We start from the raw sequence: 24,397 nt of genomic DNA, 5'->3' as shown, positions 1-24,397 counted from the left end.
TCTTTTTCGTGCTCATTAGTGGCGAGACATTCTGCATTATTACTCGGATTTTTAAGCGGCATATACTCAAAAGTTTTGTTTATCTTATTAAAGTCATGAAGCATTACATCAAAAAGATCTCCCGGAGTAGATATTTCCGGGTCTAAACTATTTTTGGGAGGGGTTACAATTTTGCTAGGTTCGGACTCGGAGTCAGACTCGGATTCAGACTCTAATTCTTCGTACATCGGACCCTCTCCCGCAGATATCTTGAACTTCATCCCACGAGCATTAGTCCATTTGAAAGTCTTGCGCCACCCTCGTTGGATTTGATCATCTTTTGAGGGTGATGGAGCGATCAACTTAGTAGGATCGAACAATTCATCTTGAAGGGCTAATGCCATAATTTCTGTTTCATTCCTCGCTCTTCTCTTTTCTAACCCAAACAATAGCCCGAAAGCATGTGAGTTGGGGAGCGTTTTTGGCATAGCATGGTTCTTTGAGGCGGGTGGCCTTTGAGAACGTAGAGGGTCGTGTTCCAGAGCATGCATCTCTTGGGTTTGTGCGACCTCTAGGTATAGATGTTCGGGATATGCTTCTTCCATCGCGCTCCTTGATGGCTATCACGGGTAGTTATTCGAGGGCCCTGCATTATTGTTGTGGAGTAGGAGACACATTAGTTTGTTTCGTGAGTCGGTTTTTAGACATTTTATGACTACCCTTAAGTCGGACTAGTATATTTGGACTACTATGTGTGCAATTTGAATTCTTTATAGTTTCGAAAATCTTTGCCCGTGTGACATTTATAATTATTGGCAGGTTCGGTTTTGGTGCCGAGCATTGTCGTCGTAGGAGGCCTAACAACGACACAAAGAGTTATTTATTTTTTATGAGTCGCTTTTAGAATCGAGTGCTTTTCTTAGGCCCTCGCAGCAAATTTTTTTTTTTTAAGAACGGCTTTTTTGCTACGTGTTTTCTTTTTCGCGGGCACTGAGGCTGCTGCGGCTGACCAGAAGGCCAAGCAGCAACTTCAGCGCCCAGCGTAGGGCGTTAGAAATTCTGGCGCCCAGCCAGGGGCGTTGAAAATGCGTCCCTGGCTGGTTCTCGTTTTCTGTTTGCGTCAACTTTTGTTTATGCGACTTCGATTTCGCGTGCTTGCCTAATAACGTCCTTTACGCGTTGTGCAGCGTTTGTGGGATTCGTTACAGGCCATTCCGAGCGTCGCTTATTTTTGTGGCGATCGTTCGGGTTTGCGGAACACGTATTTCGGTATAACTCTTTGGCATATTGGTTTATGGCAATTTTGCTAGGTCGTTGGTTTTTCTAGGATAGTTTGTCACACACAATCATATATTTCGCTACACATAACTAACATTCCATCATGAGGCAATAATAATATGTCATGTAGTTTATGATAGGCTTCTATGGGTAGTTATTTGCGCCTGGCTTGGTACCGCTTCTATCGCAGATCCAACGCATGCCCCGGTCGAGGTAGTGTCTTCAACAGACGAATTTCGCCCAAGAGGTCAATCACGATGTAAGCCAAGGGGGAATGCACCAATGAGAGGGACCTAATGGGCGAGCGATTGGGTTTGGTACGGGTGTACTACTAGCGAAAGTGCCGAGTGGACAACATTCGAAGCGTATGCACCCCCCGGTTGGCGATGGGTATCCTTAGTCCCAACTCTCGAGATGAAACATCAAGGGAGCCAAGATTCGTTATGCGGTTCTGTCCGTTCACATTAATATGCTGATTTTCAAGTCGTCCCAACTTGATGGGGAAATAAACGCGGGGTAGGATCGTTTCACCCTTCGGCTATTTTGATTACCTACAAGCACGAGTATTTCCTTCACTATCCCCAGTGGAGTCGCCACTGTGAGGGGGTCGAAAAAGCACGAGGCTAATGCGTGACCTTGTCCCTCGTGGGTGTGACGTTTCTTTTTGTCAAATCAAGTGTAATTGGATTTCCTGTGAGTTTACACCCAATTGACTAGTAATATAGGAGTCGCAATTCAGTTTTTAACGACAATGAGAAAAACTGACAAAACCCGGTTATCGTGACATAAAGGGAGTGCAATTATGTTTGACCACGACGGTGGTAGGTTCCCTTGTGATCCCTGGTGTGGGGATCTCTCAACATACACCCGCAAGGTAGAGATTGAGGGTTCGGGGGACTGTAAGTACCGAGAGGAGTACTCGCTCTTCGATAACTCCAGAGGCAGGATATCCTTACTAGCTCGGCATAAATAATTGAAGGGACATGTGTTAACTATTAAACTAATGTGAGTTGATTTTAACAATATGCAACATATAATACTAGATCGAGCGCGATTATCTGATTTAGATTGTATTAAGGGACCTAGCATGATAATCCAATTTCCCAAAAATATCATATTTATTAGGCGTGATAGAACAATCAGATTTAGTTAGTTTAACAGTTCATAAAAAGGGCGAGGAAAGCAATTAAATCATGGAAAAGGGACACATTACGACTAGACCTGGTTATCGGGCGGGTCGGGTCAGGGTCGGGGCGGGTCAAAAGAGGGTCGGGTATTAAAAGGGTCATTTTTAGCGGGTTGATAATGGACGGGTCAAAAGCGGGTTGCGGGTCAATAGCGGGTCATTAGTGGGCGGGTCAATAAACGAGCAATGAAAAATGAAAAACAAAAGAGCCATGTGCAAGTACAAGTGAATACGCTATACACGTAATTTTTTGTATCATTACTATTTTAATTTTCAAAATAATTGTAGTATAAGTTTGACCCTATAATGACCCTGTCCAATAAAGGCCCTGTCCAATAAGAGCCCTGACCAATAAAAGCCCTATTAACTTGACCCTAACCCTATATCCATTGGACTACCCTGTCCAATAACCAGGTCTAATTACGACGCACCCTTGAGAGGTGCGTCACGGTTCTCAGAAAACTAACCACTTTGACTTTGCTATTTCTCCTTTTATTTAACGAATCTCAAGTTATGGGACAGGATATGTTCTGTTCGATTTATGGATCGATTGCGACAGAACGCGTGATCAGTTTTGCAGCGTGAGGCTTAGGCTTAGGGGTTTAGAGTCAATACTGGGAATAATAATTGTGTGTTTTTTTCACGTCGAACTTGGGCTATATTTATAGAAAAGAGTTCCTAGAAAGATGGAATTGTAGAGCTCTAATCCACGAGGAATTAGGAAAGAGTACATCCCAGGTAATTTCAGCGCCCAGGCCTGGGCGCCGAAGATTTCGGCGCCCAGAGCCAGGCGTTGAAAATAGGATCTGGGTTGTTTTCTTAGTCAGATTCGGATTCCTAGAATCCGGAGTGTTTGAGACTTAATCGAGTCTTTTAGTGCGTATTAACCTTGTGACGGAATGCGTCTGGGCCCGTTACGAACTCTAGGCTCGTTAGGATTTTAATTAATACGTGACTCTTATTTTCGAATCATATTAGGAATAGGATTCTCTCGTAATCTCTATCTCATTTAGGATTTATGTTGGAGTGCAACACCTAATTCTGACAGGTTTCTATCTTTTATGACTTGCCACTTTAACAACTACCCATTACGGCAGTTACTATTTTTAGCAGGTTTCCATAAATAGCAGGTTTCTATAAATAGCAGGTTTCGGGTGAAATGGAAAAGGGGTGATCGAGATTCGTTATTTTTATAGGAGATGCATTGTCAAGTGGAGATTTATGCTTTCATCATCGAACCTTCCCTTTCGGGAATGGGGACAAAAGTAGGTGTCTACATATGGTTAGTTTTTTTTAAATGTTTTCCTTTTATTTCAATGTTTTAATCATGGTCGTTATCCAAAAAAAAAAGTTTGTGAATGATTAGTTTTTAATCAAAAATTAAAGAAAACAGTATAATTGATGTCATTTATCACAACAAACAACAACAAAAGATCATTTTAAGAATTTCAATTTTTCTAGGTTACAAAAGTTAGGAACTACCCATGACAATTTCCCAATTTACAATCCAAAATTCAATTAAATCACTACATCATGAACAAACTTGTTATAATAAATAGGTATTGGATTTGGGTTCTCAAATTTTGATTACTTGATTGTTTTGGTCTAGACAATTCGTAGAACATGCTATTGAATCTTAATCCGAGCCTTGACCGATGAAGAGTGTTAAAGTTTCAAAGAACTTGAAGTATGAATTTAGTAGAGAGAATGGGGAGAGAAAATGGTAGAATTTCTATAGAGAATTGAATGTTGGACAAACGAAACAATCATATAAGCCTTGTTTTTATAGGAGAAAAGTCGGCATAGAACAACCGGTTGCGCTCAATGCAACCAGGGTGTGCCACGTGCACCTGTTGTTCACTGTTGACTTTTCTGATTTGCTTTGATTCTTTTCGGTTCTTTTTTTTTTTTTTGGTGCGAATGAGCCACAAAAGGCAATATAAATTACAAATGGGGGTGGGGGATTCGAACTTGAGACCTATTGTACACAAGCCCTCAATCTTAACCACTAGGCCAAGACATCATTGTTTCTTTTCGGTTCTAAATGATTTCAAAATATTCTTTTATTCTAACTTGCATTTAAAACGATTTCTAAATAACTTTGATTTTGTTTTATTTTATTCCCTTCTATTTAAAACAAATCATTTTATTTTCCTTCACAATATAAACATTAGAGTTCATCAGGCGCACAAGCTTGCAAATGTTTGTCGTTTTGTAATTTACCTTAATTGCTTGTTTAAGCTTATGTCAAAAAAAAAAAAAAAACAATATAAACATTAAGTGAACAAGAATAACTTAGACATTTTATGTGGCAACCAAATTTCTCACGAGTCAAAACCAAATTTCTCACGAGTCGTTAAATTGTTGTCAATTTTTTAAAAAAAACATTTAGAAATTTGGCTTATATTTTCAAATATCATCACATTGCCAAAATTACTTTTATTAGTTAACTTCTAATCAAAGATTTCATACATTCGCCAATCTGTATAATAACATAAATAGTGATTGACTAGTATGAACTAGATGGTTGCACTATTAAGGTGCCTTGGAGTCTTATTTCATACCGATTTTACATTATTTTACAAGATAGTTGAAAACATCAGCATATCATTCATGATCCGAGACTTCCTCAAGAAACTTTCGTATTTTGGTTCGTTCAATTGTGGTAAGATCGGGATCTTCCCCGGTCAACCTCTTCCTCACTTGTGCTCTATCACTATCTGGATCATCAGCAGAAACCTACAGATGGTAATTTAAAGGCAAACATTTAAAATGACAATTAGACCAAAGGGAATAATTAAAGACGCAACAATAGTGTATGTTCTAGTAGTATCCTAAATCGGATGACAAATAGATAACGCGACACAGATGTTTAAAAAATAGAAATAATTGCTAAATGTTTGGTTTTTTAACCTCTGGTTGAACATCATGAACTACTACATTGCAACATTTTTGAGAATTGAGACTCACCTCAACGTAGTTGTTGGTATGACCATCATTGTTTGTAGGAGTGACAAGTTCATTCTTGTTGTAGGTCCATTCACCATCAACAATATACTTGTACTCGTAACGTCCTTCCTGTTAAAACAGATAGTTAATGCAGTGGAGGAATCCATTTGATCATCATGTGTTTAGTATTTATATATCAGCTTTGTTAAAGCTTTATAAATCTTAATGAAACATTAAGTTATTTTCACATCCATTATCTGGACAGGTAATCACATCCTCTGTTCATATTTATAGCTGCAACCAAGTGAGTTGGAACAAGAACCAAGGAAAAGCAAATAGAAAGACAAAACGCCAAATATGACTATCCTCTCTCTTTTTACCAGGCACATGATTACCAATAATGGAAACAATCCATCATTTTCTCAGTTAACCCCCCGCCGCCACTAAGCTAGCCCAAACTGTCAAGTCCACCTTCTTCTACACCCACCGACTGTTTGCACCACCGCCACAATCACCACTGACCAGAAACCACTAGTCGTCGACGACCACCACAACCATAAACCACAACCACCAGCAAGAAGAAGAGAAAGAAAACAAATGTAGGGGAAAATAATCTCACCATTTCAATACGATATTGAAGCAACAATAGTTACATACTTACATTCATAAAAAAAGAGCTATATATGGTTTGGATGCAAGTAACTAGACATTGCCATTTTAGGAAGGGTTGCAAGTAAAAAAGAGCGGAGAACTCTACAGAGAACAATGTGAAAGGAAGTTTGGTGCTTTAAAACAAAAGAAACAAAGAGAAAGAAGGATGTGTTAAATACACTGGTGGGATGGGGCTTGCATTTATGTACTTTAGGACTTACCATCAGTTCTCGCTGCAGACTCCATGCATTTTGTTCCTTGTTAAATTTCAGTGGAACTTTCTGAGATGAAATAAAACCAAAGCCGGTAATGTTAAATATAGCTCCTAAAATAAGCATCAAGTGATAAGCAATTGTAAGAACCAGTTCTGTCTACCACATGACAAATAAACCAGGAGCGAGAGTCCCTTGTCTAAAAACTAAAACAAGGTGAGTTCATTATTTAAATATTAGATTTTGTTCTTTTCACTTATTTTGGTCACAAATGAACTTATTCAGATATTTATACAAATCTAAACTTATTTTTTAGGATTACTGAACAAAGCCTTCATTTGAAAAGAATAAGTTGTAGCGTTTAGAGAAAGTTTATAGTAAAGAGGTGCCCTGGACTTTGCAAAATTCAAAAGGGTCTTGACACATGACCTGAATAATGGTACGGTGAAACCACTTATCCAAAAGTAAGTTGAAAAGAGGTGGTCGGGCAGAGACACTCACCAACAATAGTACACTTATACACCTAACAAATGACAAGAATTAACCTACCTGCATAACAGAGCAGATACTCAGAAAAATTGGAGTTCCTCTATTATGTGACACATACAGATCAAACATGTCTTGAGAACCATCCTTATTTCCAGAAACTGAAAATAGTCTAACAACTCAAATTTCGAAAAGGAGGGATGACATTCAACTGGATCTCGGATTTATTGGAATTAGTCAATGATGTGCCCAAGGTGTGTCCTAACGGTGTGTTCTTCATCTATACATACTCTTCATAGTGTTCCCAATGTTTGCAATACAAACCTGGAGTGTGCATTTCAGACACCAATCATACACAGCACAAGAGAAACACTTCTTCCTGAGATACTTGCTTGATCACAAGTTCCTAACTACTCATCTATAAGTAAATAATAAAACCCATAAATGCATCCTCAAACTAGTAAAAATTAGGAAAGGGTTACAAGTTACATTCCAGAAAATTCTCTATGCTTAGGTCAGTTCATGTAGTAATCCACAATCTTGTCGGATAAACTGGCTAACAAAAGGCAGAGTAAGCTTAACTAATCTACATGTACAAAATTATCAGAAAATCAGAGTACATATTGGAATATTGTTACCTGGCCCCAACCAACATCAAGACCAGATATTTCAACATTGGTACAACTTTGATCTTTCCATTTGAGTGTGATCGACTTCTTCTCAAGACCTGTAAGCTTTAGACGGACAAAAAAACAGAGTAAAATGAAAGCCAAACCTTGACAGAAAGCAATTAACTGAATTTGAAATTGAATGAAGTAGAATATCGCACCGTAATAAAAGTTAGATTCAGTATGCTATGGAAACACCTCTACAAACTAAAATGAAGGCAATGGCAATGGCAAGATGAACTTTTACAACTTATGCACACAGGTCGTTTGTCAATCAGCATAGATTTTATTAGAATGCACAAGCGCGAGCTAGCAGACGGATAAAAGAGTTCAGTGACTAAACTAATTTTAGGTTTTCACAGCATTAGGGAGAAAATGAGAAATAATATTCTACCGGTTGAGAGAAAATTAAGTTTATTGGTCAAAAGAAATGCCAAATATCAAGTTAAGCATTTACTTAACTAGGTTTTATGCAGAACATATATCATTCTTTAAAACGAGTTACCAAGACAAAAAAAATGAAACTGACACATTAATAGATGCAAATAAGGCCTACCTTGCTCTCCCCTGATAAGTTTACAAGTATTTTTTGGTTGCATTCTACGTCAAATGGTCCATGGAGATATCTTCGTTAAGGTATTTACCAAAAAGTTGATTAGTTTTTTCTTAACCTACTACTACGTGCGAGTTGTAATCTTAAGGCCTCAACCTACAACAATAAGAGTAAAAAACAAGGACTCCGCTGAGAAAAATATGCATATGCTTCAAATAATTAGTTGTTATTTTCTAGTTAGCATTAGTTAGTGACTTAGTGGATCAGTGTTTTACTAAGTCAATTGCATGTTTTCTTTTAGTTGAATTATGTAGGAGATAGTGGGGCTGTTCACCCACAATGTAGTTCACGTTCCTAAGCTATATCCTGACAGTTAGTATTTGAGTGTTATTTAAACTCTTTGTATTTTAACTTTTATTAATGCATTGAATAAGAAAGATTTAATTCAGCATTGTTTCTTCGACGTTTCTTTTTTTTTTTCCTTCTGATTTTTTGACTCAACCCATCTTCCAGAAAATCCAAATTGTATCCCAAATAAAAAAGCACGATGAAGAAGCGGCAAAGAAAGCAAAGGCACTTTCATGTATTCATGCGGCTGTGTTTCAGACGGAATTTTTACAAGTATCATGACTTGTGAGACACCAAAGGAGGCATGGGATAGGCTAAAGGAAGAGTTTGAAGGCAATGCTCAAACAAAGTTGATGCAAGTTTTGAACCTCAAACGAGAATTTGAGATGCAAAGGATGAAGAAGAGCGAAACCATTAAAGAATATGCAAGTAAACTTATGGCCACTGTTAATCAAATTAAATTGCTTGGTGAAAGATTTTCCAATTAGAGAGTGGTTGATAAGGTTTTAGTGAGTGTTCTCGAAAAATATGAGTCAAAATTTCCTCACTTGAAGTTCAAAGACCTATCCAAAATAACCGTAACGGAGTTAGTCAATGCTCTTAATGCTTTAGACCAAAGGAGATCGTTGAGGGAGGGAGAAAATGGAATTGAAGGAGCCTTATTGGTAAAGTCCTCGTTCCTTACAAGGAAAGGAAAACTCCCCCAATGGAACCATTATCAAATGGTTGGTCATGAAGAAAAAAATTGTAGACCTAGGGAAAGCCAAAGTGTTCAAGTGTCAAAATTTAGGGCATTTGGCAAGGAATTGCAGGCTTCAAAATGTCGAGGAAGCATCTATGGCACGCCATAGAAGAAAATTTGTTCAAGAAGATGGGTGATAATATGCACCACTGGAGAGAAGTGCTCCAAAGTATTCGGCGTTGGTGAGATGTGCATCAACAAAAATAATTATAGTTTTGTGCAGGTCGATACTTCTACATGTGAGATTGATGTTAGACGGTTTTCCCTATTTTCTTTTCACTAAGAGGAAGAAAAATTTGTAAATCTAATTACACATTGAAGATTAAGTATTTTCACATTAAGGGCAACATGTCCATAATATTTTTGTAATAGTTAGAATCTTTGAAAAATATTTTTGCATCAGCCTCCATTTATTACTACCAAGAGTATAGTTTCACTTTATGAAATACTCCCTCCGTCCCAAATTAGTTTTTAAACTTTTCAATTTCATCCATCCAAGATTAGTTTTATACTTCTATTTTAGGAAAGACCCTATAATTATTTTAATATCTCTCTCTTTCCACTACCATAAAGTAAGGGTCTCACCCCCTCTCACATCCAATTAAAAGAAAAACTCCACTACCTTCTATCACATTTACTTTTCAATAAAATAATACCCCACCATCTCATTTCACATCTACTTTTCCAATAAGTTAATATTTCGTATTTGATAATCAAACAACAACTTATATCCTATAACTTTGTGTCATGATAAGTGCAAAGAATAATTTGGGATGGAGGGAGTAGGATAACTAATCAGGCCAAACTTCAAGGTATATCTACTTTCCAAAAAAAAAGGTGTTTTTATTTTTATTTTTACCTACCCACTTCTACTTAGTTTTATTTTTAGCAATCATTTTTTACAATCTTACCCCCTTTTCCAATAATAATAACACATTTTCATCATCTCTCTCCAACTTTACCCACCATTACCACTCCTCGAAAAAGTCTACATTAAATGGGGACATGAAAAAAATGTAGGGAGTATAAGTTTTTGCTTATTTATTTATTTTTAGATTAACAATTAACATGATGAATACCTAGCTACAAAAGCCCATTAAATCCCTATTCCCATATACTATTAGAAGCACAGAAGATTGAGATACGTACATTCCAAATACACAACACAACCCTTCTCATCCGTAAGGGGTTAAGTAATAGTCATACGCATTCTCAAGGAAATAAAAAAGCAAAAGTAGTCTGCCATTTTTATGAGAGGCTAAATGACAACATAAAGAAACAACTGATAAGATGAAGTCTGCAAATAGATAACTCACAATGTCAGCTGTTGCACTTTTAATAGCATCCAATTTTGGGCAGCAGGAACGTTTGCTCTGCGAGAAAAAATCAATAATTTCCATCTTATGCAGCATAAAATAGGTGACAAAGTAATAAATTTTGGAGTTAATGTAGTCCAACTCAGCTACACCAAAATTACTAGTAATGTTTATTTCATAAAGTGAGATTACCCACTGGGTAGATGAATTAATCTACCCTTGACGAAGTATAGGACACCTTATATGAAACAAATAACAAAAAAAAAGGCTCAAAACAAAAAACATTTCTTACTAGTAATAACATTTTAAGAGTTCCAGCAACATAATAACCAGCACAATAGCTTATTAGGTTTACTTTTTCACCCATCGCCTAAGTGTTTGAATACCTTCTTACACATTTTCTTTCATGTAAACTGCAGTTTGTGTAGGACCCTATTCAGAATGCCAGCTTTCTAGATCAAATACTACTAGAAGACTCCTGATGCACCATTTTATTGGTGCTTTTAAAAGTATTAATAAATATTTCACTATCTTAAAATGTCAATTCTAAAGTACATATATTAGGATAATGTCTGCTAAATATTTGATCAGAAATAAAGAAAATAGCTGTCTGGTATTCATGAATTACTCTCAAAGTAGTAAAGGTTAAACACAAAAATTTTGCATTAGTTAGGAATTGGGTAAACGAAATGAATGTTGATCCTTTCTTTGGACAGATTCAATCACTAGAGAACCCTGTATCCATGAACATATACATTTACTGAAAGACTAGATCACTAGAGAAGAGGTATAACCATACCCATAACTACTCAGGGAAAAAAACCATTGGTGTGTTGATTTTTTTTTTACTGAACTTTAGACAGAAAACTGGGAAGACAGGCTATCCAAAGAGCCAGGAAGAAAAAAGAGCTTTCAGCAGAACTTTTGACGGTATGGTAGTAAATTAGTAATACCCTCGAAATTTTAAACTATACTTAAGCTCTTAAACAGGGAACATATATATTGAATTTCCCTAAGAGTTGGTTAGCAGATCAAGTATGGACCCAAAGTAGCTTAATCAAGTCGTCATATTGGCTTTTGTAGCATATTTACATTCACCTAGTACTTACCTACATGCAGTCCTGGAAAAAAGGGTGTTAAATACCCTTTACATCATTGCAATTTGGCAATTTCAATTCTCTTCTTTTTCCTATTTCAGAAACATTCAGGAGTTCTTCACTCTTCAGTGTCAAATACTCAAATAAAATAAATAGGGAAATTATGAGCACCCGAGGGTATGAATTCCCTATTCATTTCACCTTTTGGAAAAAGAATTTTTTTTATTTCGTGAGTATACTTCATTACATCTTATGACTTATCCCCTTTCTAAATGCATGGTGCCAAATCAAAAAACTCTGACAAGAATAAATCGATGCGTAATGGAAAAGAATGCACACATACCAGCAATAATCTGTGGGCTTCATTTAACTTGTATCCTTGAACCCAATACATGTAGGCCAGCTGCAATTCAATCATTAATTTAGATTGAAACAAGATAAATGCAATAGGCACCAATGCAGCAAAAGTAGCACAAAGCTTCTTCTTTTTCCTGTTCATCCTGCCAGAACTTAAGACAAGAAGCACTAGATTTGACCATGTAAATGCATCTCTGATTTCAAGTAGAGGTTCCTACTAAACTTAAAATAAGCTTCACACAAATATAGTTCATGTAATTTTGTTTATTTATTGAAAGTGATCTATCTGCACGATGTATAGGTAGATAAGCACATAGAGCACCATTCTTAGTTTTGAGGCTTCAGAATCTTGAATAACCATAAAGGTTTTGAAATGTTTACAACAAAAATATCGCTTTCTATGTGAAGTCTTATTTTCCCCCAGCCCTTACAGCTTATTGTAATAGAACGAACAATAGAGGCAAGGGTACTATAGGGAATGCCACTATAAATCTGATAGGACTCTAAGGCTTTGTTGTTTTCACCTGGTCTAGTCTAATTTTTCTAGTTTGTGGTCTAGTCTGGTCGATTCTTCATGATTTGTTCTGGTCTAGTCAGAATTTTTCTCGTCCAGTCTGGTCTGATTGTTATATGTGAATGTTTTTTTGTTTATTCTGGTCTGGTCTGATTTTAAAAAAAAAAACAATAATCAATAAGAATAAGGTGGAGAGAAAAGAGCCTTAGGAGGTATCTTGGGGAATAAGTTAAGTAGTTATGGTAGAGAAACAAAGTATACATCTATATGTTAGAGGTAATTAGTGAGAATGAGGGAAAAGTAGAAAATTGTAGAGAGGTAATTTATTTTGTTTAGCTTGGTTTACAGAGTGCCAACAACACAAATGTCAAATGTCTGGACTCTATTCCCAGTTCGACGATTTGTTCAAACTTGCATACTAACCTTTTTGGAGAAACACCCTACAGTTGCATTGTGTGAACCAAACAAGCACCTTATAGAGTATGCACCAACACCATTTCACCCTTAAGTCACACCATATATATATTTTTAACATATAAAGTTGCAAATTTGTAACAGATCAAATTAAAATGAATTGTTTTCTATTTATGCTTCTTATCCATATTTCTGTTGAAGTAGGAGACAACCGTTCTGAATATTTGGTATCTCAAGGGAAAGGTTCCGACCGCTGCGTACATCTAACCTAGGTAGCATAACCAGGAGCTTCTTAGAGACCTCGGGGTAATGTTGTCGACTAGACTTTCAAAAGTGGAGGGTTTGAAGTAACTGATTGATTTACATTCTTTAGTTAAATGGACAGAATGATCTAACACTCTAGTAAAATTAAAGAATATCACCCGGAACCTGCAGGCTGCGGGTTAAAAGATCAAATCTAACCTGATCTATACTGAAACTAAAATCTCATCATTTTAGATTTTTTTTTTTCAAACAGTCAAATTAAATTGTGCTAACTCTTGTATATTTCTACTTTTACAGAAAGATTAAAATCAACCATAGAGGAAAGAATGTGAAAAAGTTACATTGTCACCTCTTATTGTTCGTTATTTGCTTGAATTTTTAAATTTTTAGTAAACCAAAAGGAATTAGAAAATAAATCTGAAAAGTATCCCTTATTTCACTACACATTGACCACTTTTTGTGAAACCCTAAGACAAAGTTATTAAATTAATGATAATAAGGAGAGGATATATAGGTTGACCGAGTAACGATAAAAATAGAAAAGTTTCACACATTTTTCCCAACATCTATTCCTACACATAATTACGAAATTTTCCAGAAGTAACTCCAGATGGAAAAAAAGAGGAGTTGAAACAAGAGAATAAAAGTGATGAAGAAAAGTAGACATGAAAGAACAAAAGTAGACGAGATAGAACAGAAGTGATGGATAGCGTACAGCAACAGCAGGAGCTCTCCCCATTCCAGCAGTACAATGTATGTATGCAATGCCTCCATTTCGATTGATAGCCTTATATAATTTGCTCACTACGACTGGAAGCCTCATCCGCAAATCAAACCCGTCAAAGTCCCTGTTGCATTCCAACTGTCAATCCAAAATCCTTCAAAAGGAAAAATCAATATGATATTGAAAATAGTAATATTAATGCCGAATTTAAACTTCTGACAGAACAACCCTAACAAAAAAAAATATGATCTCAGTGCTTGGGTTATATAGGGAGGTCAAGATGCTTAGCATTTAGCAGGTACACCTTTTTTCTAAATAAACAAGACTATATAGCATAGTATGGATAAAGGATACAAATACCACATACCACTCTTAGTATTGAAGACTGCGCCTTACGATAGGCGAGTTGAGGTGCAGCCGTGCAGGGGAAATCACCTTAGACTACTCAGGCACAGCTCAGTCCAAAAGGGGTCTTGTAGCAATATCACTTAGATTTAGGCTTTTTTAACTGGAATAAATATCTCAAAAGAATAAACATGAAAAAGTGTGTCTCGTATAAAAATGGTAAGCGCCTTCGCTTGCGCTTTTCTCTTAGTGTCTTATTTCCTCTCCATCACATCAACAGTCTTTCTCTCATGTTTAGTCCCACTACTTTGTCTCTATATTCACTTTCAATTTTTCATTCAACACTTTTAGGCTGCCCCTACCCATTAAGGAGCGGTCCAAACCTTATTTTAAAGATAATTTTGGGAAAGGGGGTTTTTTGTATAAGTTAAGAACATTGAACTGAAAAGTGAGTTCAGGATACTAGCAGGGGTATAACCGTATATGCCCAAGATTCAAACTCAGCCATTTTCTTAAAATTCTGGGAGTTTTTGGCCTAACTGCTGATAGTACGGCTTTCAAATGTTCAAGACTCTAGAGACCCCATAAAACGATAACAAGGTATTCCCTCCATTCCACATTGTTCTTCACTTTTCCATTATGCGCGGTCTCCAACGCACTAATTTGACCATTAATAATTTTAGTGCACTTTGTAAAAAACATAAAAAATTGATAATTGGAAATTTTACATTGAAAGGAATCTAATGACATCCTACGAGTTAATATTTTTCTATTATTTATACTACCAATTACGGACAAAGTTTTTAAACTTTGACCACATGAATTGTAAATGTGAAGAACATTATGGAACAAAGGAAGTACTGAATAAATTTACAACCTTATTTCAGCACGTATATGTTCAATATCAGTAAATTTCTCTGCATACTTCTGAATAGCATTGATGTCAACGCCAAAATATCTAATTTAAGTTAAGAAAGAACTTAGGGTATGTAACTCAGAGAACATATACAATAACTTATTTAAACAAGGAATCAATTGATATCTTAATTCCAATTTTTGCAAATTTAAGCCACCAGAAGACTATTATAAAACAAATAAAGGATACTGTAGATCAGGATCTTGCTGGAGACAGAAAATAGTTCTAACACCAATACTTCGAAGCTTGTCAACATCTGCAGGACTCTGCATTTGAGATAACACGTTATAGAATGAAAAAATTTCAGGACATAAACGCAATCACAGGCAGAAAGAAAAAGATACCTGTAAGCATGAACCGACAATCAAGTCTGGACGAATAAAATTATAGTTTATCCCCAATTCATGCCTATAAGTCAGAGCTGTGGATTAATGAGTTAGAAAGATAGACAGCTATAAAGGGAGAAGATACCGAAGATATTCACAATCAAAAAAATACTACTTTTCTTTTTCTTATCCTTTTTTTTTTAATTTATGAGCACACAAGAAAAAGATCATTAGCAAATGGATCTCAAGTAAAGCCCTTCAGGACCGAAGCAACAGAAGTCAGACAAAACAAAACAACAACAAAACATATCTCGAATTAACTTATCATAACCAATTACCACCAGAAGAAGATTGAACTTACAAGCACCCATAGCTTCTGTCATGGTATCACTGTATTCGTCTGATTTTTTCTCTTCTGCAACTTCATTCATCTCACTGCTGGATTTAGAGCCAGAAACTGCCTGCAAAGCAACAGAAAAACTACTATCATGTAAGTCATAAAGTAAAATATGGATATTACTGAAAAACAAAGTTATCAAAATCGTGATTTAAATTGAAAAATAATACGATTTTACATTTCCACTTTTCCCAAACAATTCAAATTTTACATAGAATCGGAATCAAGGGAAATTGCAAGTAAAATCATTCAAAATCATCAAAATTGGTAGAATTGCGATTTTTTGACGATTTTAACGATTCTGCTTTTGAGGCACTTTTGCTGGTTCATAATGAAAAAGGGGCCAGCCCCAAAACGCTCATCCATTTCCTTGCTCTAGTGTTTCATCAGAAGAGCGGCATAACCTCACTCATACCCGCAACACATTTTTTTTCTTCAAAGAATCATTCATGAGCTATTTTTTGCTTCATCATCCAGGTATGATGCAAATAATTATTACTTTTCAGATACACACTTCGTTGATTACAACGTTTATTTGAGGCTTTAAGAAAATAAGTTTTTGATTAATGTTCTGATTGATTAATTGAGAAATAGATACGTGTAATTTTCTAAACTTCAAATAAAAATCAATCTAATTGAGAAAAAAGAAGCGTGTAACTGTAAGCATAATTGATATGCTTAATTAAATCCTTCAAGGTGCTCTAGAAAAGAGAAAAAATGCTTTAGGAAATACTAACAGACACATGATGGGAATTTGTGTTGTTAATATATGACATTATTGTAATTTTTGTTGAATTTTGGACTATTTTTAACACGGAGTAATGTATTTTTATTTATTTTTTAAAATGGTCTTCCTTCTAATCAAACTAGTAAAAAGGTTAATATACATTTATATAATGGGTTTATCACCTGTTAGATGGACAATTAACTAAATACTTTGTAGTTGAACTTTTGGTGTTATCTACTGACAAAAAAATGTGTAAACACCTCACCAATTAGATAATAGGGTCTTGTTTCCAAAAAATTCGAAGAATCTTACAATTTTACGATTCGTTTCTGAGAAGTCTTACCTGTTTAAAGTTGAATAGCGATTTTGATAACCTTGCTGATAAACTCACCAGTGACCCCTGAATTTTTCTCTTTTCATTTTTTAACAAGAAATCACCTCCAGTGTTCTTCTATTAACCTCTAAACTTAATTAGGAGATGCGCCAAGAGACGACCATGGAACATTTTAGAGAGCACAAGATACGTGAAAACTCGATCTTGATACCAACTTTCAAAAGAGGTTTTATCTAAATGGCCTTACGCTTTAGATGTGTATACTTCTTCACTTGGTAGAAACACTCCTTTTAAGATGGTCCTATTAGATTAATTCATTAGTTATAAGTCTGAAGAAGCAAAAAACTTGAAAGAAAAATATCTGTGCAGATGAACTCGGGTAATCATTTACTAGATGCAACAGACCATATCCTCCATCCCAAACTGGACCTTCTTTAGTGAACTTTACATTTTTACACATATTAGGAGAAGTCATTTGTCTATGAAAGATGTGAAGACAAGTGATCCTTCAAAAAAAAATAGTGAAAACAAGTGATGTGGGAGCTTTTTAGAGGGGACTATATTGACATAAATATGGGACAAAAGTCAAAATTAGAGTTTCAATTTCGACCAGCATGAGCATAATACTGATTGGTAAGCCTAATAAAATGCTGGACAAGTCGACCTAGTCAACTCATGCAGAGGCCTCGAGAATTTAGGAATTAGGAAAGAACTTTTTTTTGAATTGTCTTATGAAGTTGACCGTTAACTAATGTACTGTTCAGGCCAGTGGGTTATGGGTGCAAAATCTCCACCATTTGGCACAGAAGTGACATTGATCCTACTGATTTCTGATAGAGTGTTTTATTTTCCTTCACTTTTCTTCCTTTCCTATCCTCTTTCTACATATATCTATTGCTATTAAGTGTTCAAAGCACTCATGACATGATAGCCACATTTTCACCCTTTCTTAACTGAATCTTTATTCAACTGGTATCCATCAGTTCAATAGCTAATGCATTGGGGCCATAACTTATGCTTCTTTTGGGTTTGAACGTCCTTGCCCGTCTCCACTCTTAATGAGTTTTCCAGCTTCCTTCCCAAAATTGCCACTTAAAATAGTTTAGGTTGTGTGTTAGATACAAAGGTAGAACGTATCACAGTTGAAACTCCTTGTCACAAACAATCTCTAGACAAATATGGTTAAGAAACACATTATGTGTTCAACAATGTGTAAGTTGTACAGATCAACCAAGTTATCTTGGAATCTATGATCAGCAGGTGATGACGAACCCCTGTAATGTGTTTGTGGATTTTTATGCCATTTAATTAACTACATAGAAAACATATATAACTGATCTTTAACAACAGCTTCCTCCTTGGCTTTACTAAAGTTGTCTTTGGTTTTCGCATTAGCTTTCTCCTTGACGAACACATGTGATGATGTAATGTGTTTGTGACTAAAAATTTAGTGTGTGTTTTATTCACTTATTTTATCTGAACTTAACTGAATTTATGTGAACTTAATAAAACTTATTTTAGTTATATATTGTACTTGGTCAAGCCTTATTTTTCTTGAACTTATCTTATGTGAACTTAACTGAATTTACCTGAACTTATTTTTCCTGAAATAAGTAGAATTAAGGTGAACATAACAGAGCCTTAATAGAGCATCTAAGTCCAAACGGTTCTTTAGAGATGATCCCTAGTACATGCTTAGCTCTAATGAGAATGGTCTTTCAGCTTTCCTGTCCCTTAAGTTCTAAAGACACTCAAATAGTCACATGAGAATGCTGAGTCCATATATGTGTATTGAGCACATGCGAGTTATATCACATTGGAGAATATGAGAGCAAAATACCACATTGTAAGCTAAGGGAGCTCTACTCCCATTTTGGGATAGAATCACACTCGGCTTGTACGTAATCCAACTCTCCCGGCACCTTCTCCATGGCTCCATTAACATACTAAAACATACTTCGTATTGTAAAAGCTGAACATAAACAGCCAATTCGGGTAATGGTATGTATAAAGGTACCTAACACAAGAAATTATGGAGGCCTACTAGCCTAGGCATTCACCAAACACAAGTAAAATTGAGATGTAATCCTAAAACTAATTATTTATGAGGAGTAAATTAAACAACGCACAAGCACAACTTCGATTCCATCGATCTCCCAGCAAACTGTACACAGCCAATTTATCTCCCATGTTTTATTGGATGACAGGCTCAACAATGACTATACAGAAATGAAATATTCTCAACACAATCAAGATAAAAAAAAGCAGCAACATTTGAAATTGAAGCCAAAATTTCGTAAGTCGAGGTCATTACTAACCTTTAAAACCACACTCCGGCGAAAATCCAGATCAGTAGCATCCATCATCACAGGCTGCATACCACCCCAGAAACAAATACACACAAAATTACCTGAAGTATTAATTAACATTTACCGAAATTAGGGAAATATAGAAATTTTAATGTACTTGGAATTTACCATCATATGAACAAAGCTTGAAGATTTAGCTTCATGAGGTTTGAACAACTCAAATGGCGAGGCATAAATCCTGATAATAACCCAACACACATAATCAGATTTTAAAAAATTGACAAAAACAACAACAACAACAACAACAAAAATACTACTTAAAACTGTAAGATTAACGAATTAACGGTTTACCTGGGGAAGTTCTGAAGACAATTCATTTTGTTGAAAAAACAAAAATGGAAAGGGAAAAGCGACGTAAAAGAAGGATCTTTCTTTCTTTCCTTACAAACAAATTCCCAGAAAGTACAGAATAACTAACTGGTGGATTGGTATAAGATATTTTCCGGGGTCTTTAAACTTGAGTCTTGAGAGTTGAGGGTGCACAATATACGAAGTATGTTGCAGTTGCATTTCACGCGCTGCTCAATGGCCCAGACCTTGTCTCAAAATAAAATACAAGTGCGCGTCGTTTTTGGAACAAAACAACTACCACGTGAGCGCACGCGGGACAGACAAAAATTTAAAAAAAATGCACGTGAGTGTAACACGAGGTATTGCCTATAAATACAACCAAAAAAAACATTTCGAAACCGATTCAAATTCATTTGCACGTAAAAGAAAATTCTTTTTGTTATAACGGATGCAAAAAAAGAATAAATAACGTAATAAAAAACGTAGAGAATTTAACGTGGTTCACTAAAATGTGTTAGCTACGTTCACAGGCAGAGGGGAGAAAAGTTTTATTGATCTTGAGGAGTACAGATTACAGAATCCAACTAGGTTATGACCTAGAGAGTTTATATAGTACTCTCTAGACAGATGCGGAAAAGCCCAGAAAATAGGCCAAAACAGATAACCCTAGTCCAGAATAACAGATACCGTAAAGTGATGGGGCGCTGCAGTAAGGGGTTTGACCGATTCAAGGCATTATCTAACAAATCTCCACCTTGACTTGAATCCTCTCACAAAAAACAGATGCACCATTATAATGTCAGATGTACCAGAAACTCCTCTGCCTCAGATTTTGCCCACAAAAGGGCAATCAACAGCTCCTAACATTTAGCAAGTTCAAACAGTGTTGAAACTTGCTATGTGGAACCGGCTTGGTGAACATATCGGCTGGGTTATCGGCAGTACCCACTTTGTTCACCTTAATTCTCTTCTCACTTCTCATAAAATGATACCTTACATCGATGTGATTAGTCCTCTCATGATGGACTTGATCCTTAGCTAAACAGATTGCACTGAGACTGTCACAGTACACTATAGCCTGATCATGATGTAGACCCAAATCACTGACCAACCCTTTTAACCATATTCCCTCTTTTGCTGCTTCTATCAATGTCATGTACTGTGCTTCTGTAGTAGACAAAGTCACCGTATGTTGCAAAGTAGCTTTCCAACTGACAACTGAACCACCAAGAGTGAAAGCATAACCATTCATAGATCTTCTATTGTCAACATCTTCAGCATAATCAGAGTCTGAAAACCATGTCACCAAACATTCTGTATCACCTCCATAAATGAGACCAACATCAGATGTACCTTTTAGGTACCGAAAAATCCTCTTCACATCTTGCCAATGCTCCTTTCCAGATTCACCCACAAACCTACTAACAACACTAACAGACTGTGCCAGATCAGGTCTAGTGCAGACCATCGCATACATCAAGCTTCCTAGTGCACTAGCATAGGGAACTCGAGACATGTACTCCTTCTCCTCGGCAGACTTAGGTGCAAAAGCAACAGACAAATGTGCATTTGCAGCACTAGGAGTATCTATGGGCTTTGTTGTAGACATGCCAAATCTTGACAAAATTTTCTGAATATATCCCTTCTGTGATAAGAAGAGCTTCTTTTTGCTTCTATCCCTATAAAGCTCCATCCCCATAATTTTTCGAGCCGCACCCAAATCTTTCATCTCAAACTCAGCACTAAGGAGATCCTTCAACTTATGAACATCAGACTTGTTCTTTGCAACTAACAACAAATCATCTAAATACAGGACCAGATAAATCAATGAACCATTTGCTGCCTTGCTATAGTAAACACAACAATCATACGGACTCCTGGTGTAGCCAATCTCTATCATATAGTTATCGAATCTCTTATACCACTGCCTCGGAGACTGCTTTAATCCATACAAGGACTTCTTCAACTTGCAAACATAATCTTCCTTATCAGGAACATGAAAACCATCTGGCTGAGTCATGTATATCTCCTCTTCCAACTCTCCATGCAGAAAAGCTCTCTTCACATCTAGTTGTTCAAGCTCCAGATCCTGATGTGCAACTATTGCTAGTAGCACCCTGATGGAAGTGTGTCTGACCACTGGTGAAAAAATCTCATTGTAGTCTACTCCCTCTCTCTGAGTGAACCCTCTAGCTACTACTCGAGCTTTATACTTGATACCCTCAACAGATGTTTCTCCTTTCTCTTTCTTGTAGACCCATTTACAAGTGACGTTCTTTCTTTCTCGAGGTCTCTTGGTTAATTTTCAAGTCTGATTCTTATAAAGTGACTCCATCTCATCCCCAATTGCAGCTAGCCATTGTGTAGACTCAATACATGTAACTGCTTCTTTGTAGGTGGATGGCTCATCAAAGTCAGGATCCACCTCCTCAGCAACCTGTAGTGCATAGGCCACCATATCTTCAAAACCATATCTTGTAGACACCTACTTTTGTCCCCATTCCCGAAAGGGAAGGTTCGATGATGAGAACATAAATCTCCACTTGACAACGCATCTCCTATAAAATAACGAATCTCAATCACCCTTTTCATTTCACCCGAAACCTGTTATTTATAGAAACCTGCTATTTATGGAAACCTGCTAAAAATAGTAACTGCCGTAATGGGTAGCTGTTAAAAGTGGCAAGTCATAAAAGATAGAAACCTGCCAGAATTAGGTGTTGCACTCCAACATAAATCCTAAATGAGATAGAAATTACGAGAGAATCCTATTCCTAATATGATTCGAAAATAAGGGTTACGTATTAATTAAAATCCTAACAAGCCTAGAGTTCGTAACGGGCCCAGACGCATCCCGTCATAAAATTAATACGCACTAAAAGACTCGATTAAGTCTCATACACTCCGGATTCTAAGAGTCCGAATCTGACAAAGAAACGGCCCAGACCCTATTTTCAACGCCTGGCTCTGGGCGCCGAAATCTTCGGCGCCCAGCCCTGGGCGCTGAAATTACCTGGGACGTGTTCTTTCCTAATTCCTCGTGGGTTAGAGTTCTACAATTCTATCTTTCCACGAACTCTTTTCTATAAATATAGCCCCAAGTTCGACGTGAAAAAAAACACACACAATTCATATTCTGAGTATTGACTCTAACCCCTAAGCCTAAGCCTCACGCTGCGAAATTGATCACGCGTTCTGTCGCAATCGATCCAAAAATCGAACAGAACGTATCCTATCCCGTAACTTGAGATTCGTTAAATAAAAGGAGAAATAGCAAAGTCAAAGTGGTTAGTTTTCTGAGAACCGTGCGCACCTCTCAAGGGTGCGTCGTAATGTGCCCCTTCGCATGATTTAATTGCTTTCCTCGCCCTACTATGAACTGTTAAACTAATCAAATCTGATTGTTCTATCACGCCTAATAAAATAATATTTTGGGAAATTGGATTATCATGCTAGGTCCCTTAAAACAATCTAAATCAGATAATCGCGATCGATCTAGTATTATGTGTTGCATATTGTTAAAATCAACTCAGATTAGTTTAATAGTTAACGCATGTCCCTTCAATTATTTATGCTGAGCTAGTAAGGATATCCTGCCTCTGGAGTTATCGACGAGCGAGTACTCCTCTCGGTAGTTACAGTCCCCCGAACCCTCAATCTCTACCTTGCGGGTGTATGTTGAGAGATGCCCACACCAGGGATCACAAGGGAACCTATGGCCGTCGTGGTCAAACATAATTGCACTCCCTTTATGTCACGATAATCGGGTTTTGTCAGTTTTTCTCATTGTCGTTAAAAACTGAATGGCGACTCCTATGTTACTAGTCAATTGGGTGTAAACTCACAGGAAATCCAATTACACTTGATTTGACAAAAAGAAGCGTCATACCCACGAGGGACGAGGTCACGCATTAGCCTCGTGCTTTTTCGACCCCCTCACAGTGGCGACTCCACTGGGGATAGTGAAGGAAATACTCGTGCTTGTAGGTAATCAAAATAGCCGAAGGGTGAAACGATCCTACCCCGCGTTTATTTCCCCATCAAGTTGGGACGACCTGAAAATCAGCATATTAATGTGAACGGGCAGAACCGCATAACGAATCTTGGCTCCCTCAGGGAGTTTGGACTAAGGATACCCATCGCCAACCGGGGGGTGCATATGCTTCGAATGTTGTCCACTCGGCACTTTCGCTAGTAGTACACCCGTCCCAAACCCAATCGCTCGCCCATTAGGTCCCTCTCATTGGTGCATGCTGAAGGAAATAGTGCCCTTGGTCCAAGTATGCATTCAATGTTAAGTCTAATAAATGCGGTTCAGTATTAATTAACAAGTTAATAATTCAGTGAGATCAAGTGAGCTGAATGCCTAGCTAGAGGCCGCTTCAGTTCTAGTGGAATTAATGATATTAATCCACAGCTTACTCTTGACTGAACCCGTAGGGTCACACAAATAGTACGTAAACGGATCAAGTATTTAATGGAATTAAATACTCCATCTATGGATATTCAGAATCGACGGATCTTGGTTTCAGTGGGAGCTGAGATCGTCACAAGCAAGAAATGAATACTCCGGAAACGATGATATTGCCGGAAACGGAAATATGGATCGTATCGGAAATATAAATATTATCCAAGTTGTAGATGTTGCCGGAAACGGAAACATGGTACGTATCGGAAAATATTAATGGAAATGGAAATATTGCCGGAATCGGAAATATTGCCGGAAACGGAAATATTGTCAGAATCGGAAATATTATCGGAGTCGGAAAATAATTCCGGAAACGGAAATATTAAATATTTGTTCGAAACGGAAATTAATTCCGGAATCGGAAATATTAAATATTGTTCGTATCGGAAATGAATTCCGAAACCGGGAATTTAATCGGAAGCGCATCGTACGAATAAGCATCGGACGAGGCTTGCCGGACGAAGGCCCAGCACGAAGCCGGGCCAT

At 36.9% G+C, this 24,397-nt stretch overlaps 1 protein-coding gene across 1 annotated transcript; it reads right to left on the bottom strand.

Annotated features, from left to right (window-relative positions):
- Positions 1 to 4,867: 4,867 nt before the first annotated feature.
- Positions 4,868 to 19,602, bottom strand: LOC110776921 (phosphoglucan phosphatase DSP4, amyloplastic). Its single transcript, XM_021981494.2, has 14 exons — positions 19,444 to 19,602; positions 19,261 to 19,330; positions 19,102 to 19,155; positions 15,687 to 15,786; positions 15,344 to 15,420; positions 15,189 to 15,265; positions 14,961 to 15,041; positions 13,730 to 13,862; positions 11,809 to 11,868; positions 10,369 to 10,425; positions 7,380 to 7,475; positions 6,265 to 6,324; positions 5,414 to 5,521; positions 4,868 to 5,182 (listed from the first exon to the last, which is right to left on the bottom strand). Exons 1-14 carry the CDS (start codon positions 19,467 to 19,469, stop codon positions 5,051 to 5,053), a joined length of 1,131 nt encoding a protein of 376 aa, XP_021837186.1. The 5' UTR covers positions 19,470 to 19,602; the 3' UTR covers positions 4,868 to 5,050.
- Positions 19,603 to 24,397: the final 4,795 nt, after the last annotated feature.

The sequence above is a fragment of the Spinacia oleracea genome, chromosome 5, assembly GCF_020520425.1.
Source record: "Spinacia oleracea cultivar Varoflay chromosome 5, BTI_SOV_V1, whole genome shotgun sequence".
NCBI lineage: Eukaryota > Viridiplantae > Streptophyta > Magnoliopsida > Caryophyllales > Amaranthaceae > Spinacia > Spinacia oleracea.
The sequence above is the reverse complement of the archived record's forward strand: the minus strand, read 5'-3'. Positions and strand labels throughout refer to the sequence as shown.

What these genes read in the sequence shown, in the direction of transcription:
- LOC110776921 (XM_021981494.2), bottom strand. Translation starts at nt 19,469, where the DNA reads ATGAATTGTCTTCAGAACTTCCCCAG. An exon ending in TGTCTTCAGAACTTCCCCAG is followed by an intron (nt 19,331 to 19,443) that starts GTAAACCGTTAA and finishes GGTTATTATCAG; the next exon opens with GATTTATGCCTCGCCATTTG. An exon ending in AAAGTGCAACAGCTGACATT is followed by an intron (nt 7,476 to 10,368) that starts GTGAGTTATCTA and finishes GTCCGTCTAAAG; the next exon opens with CTTACAGGTCTTGAGAAGAA.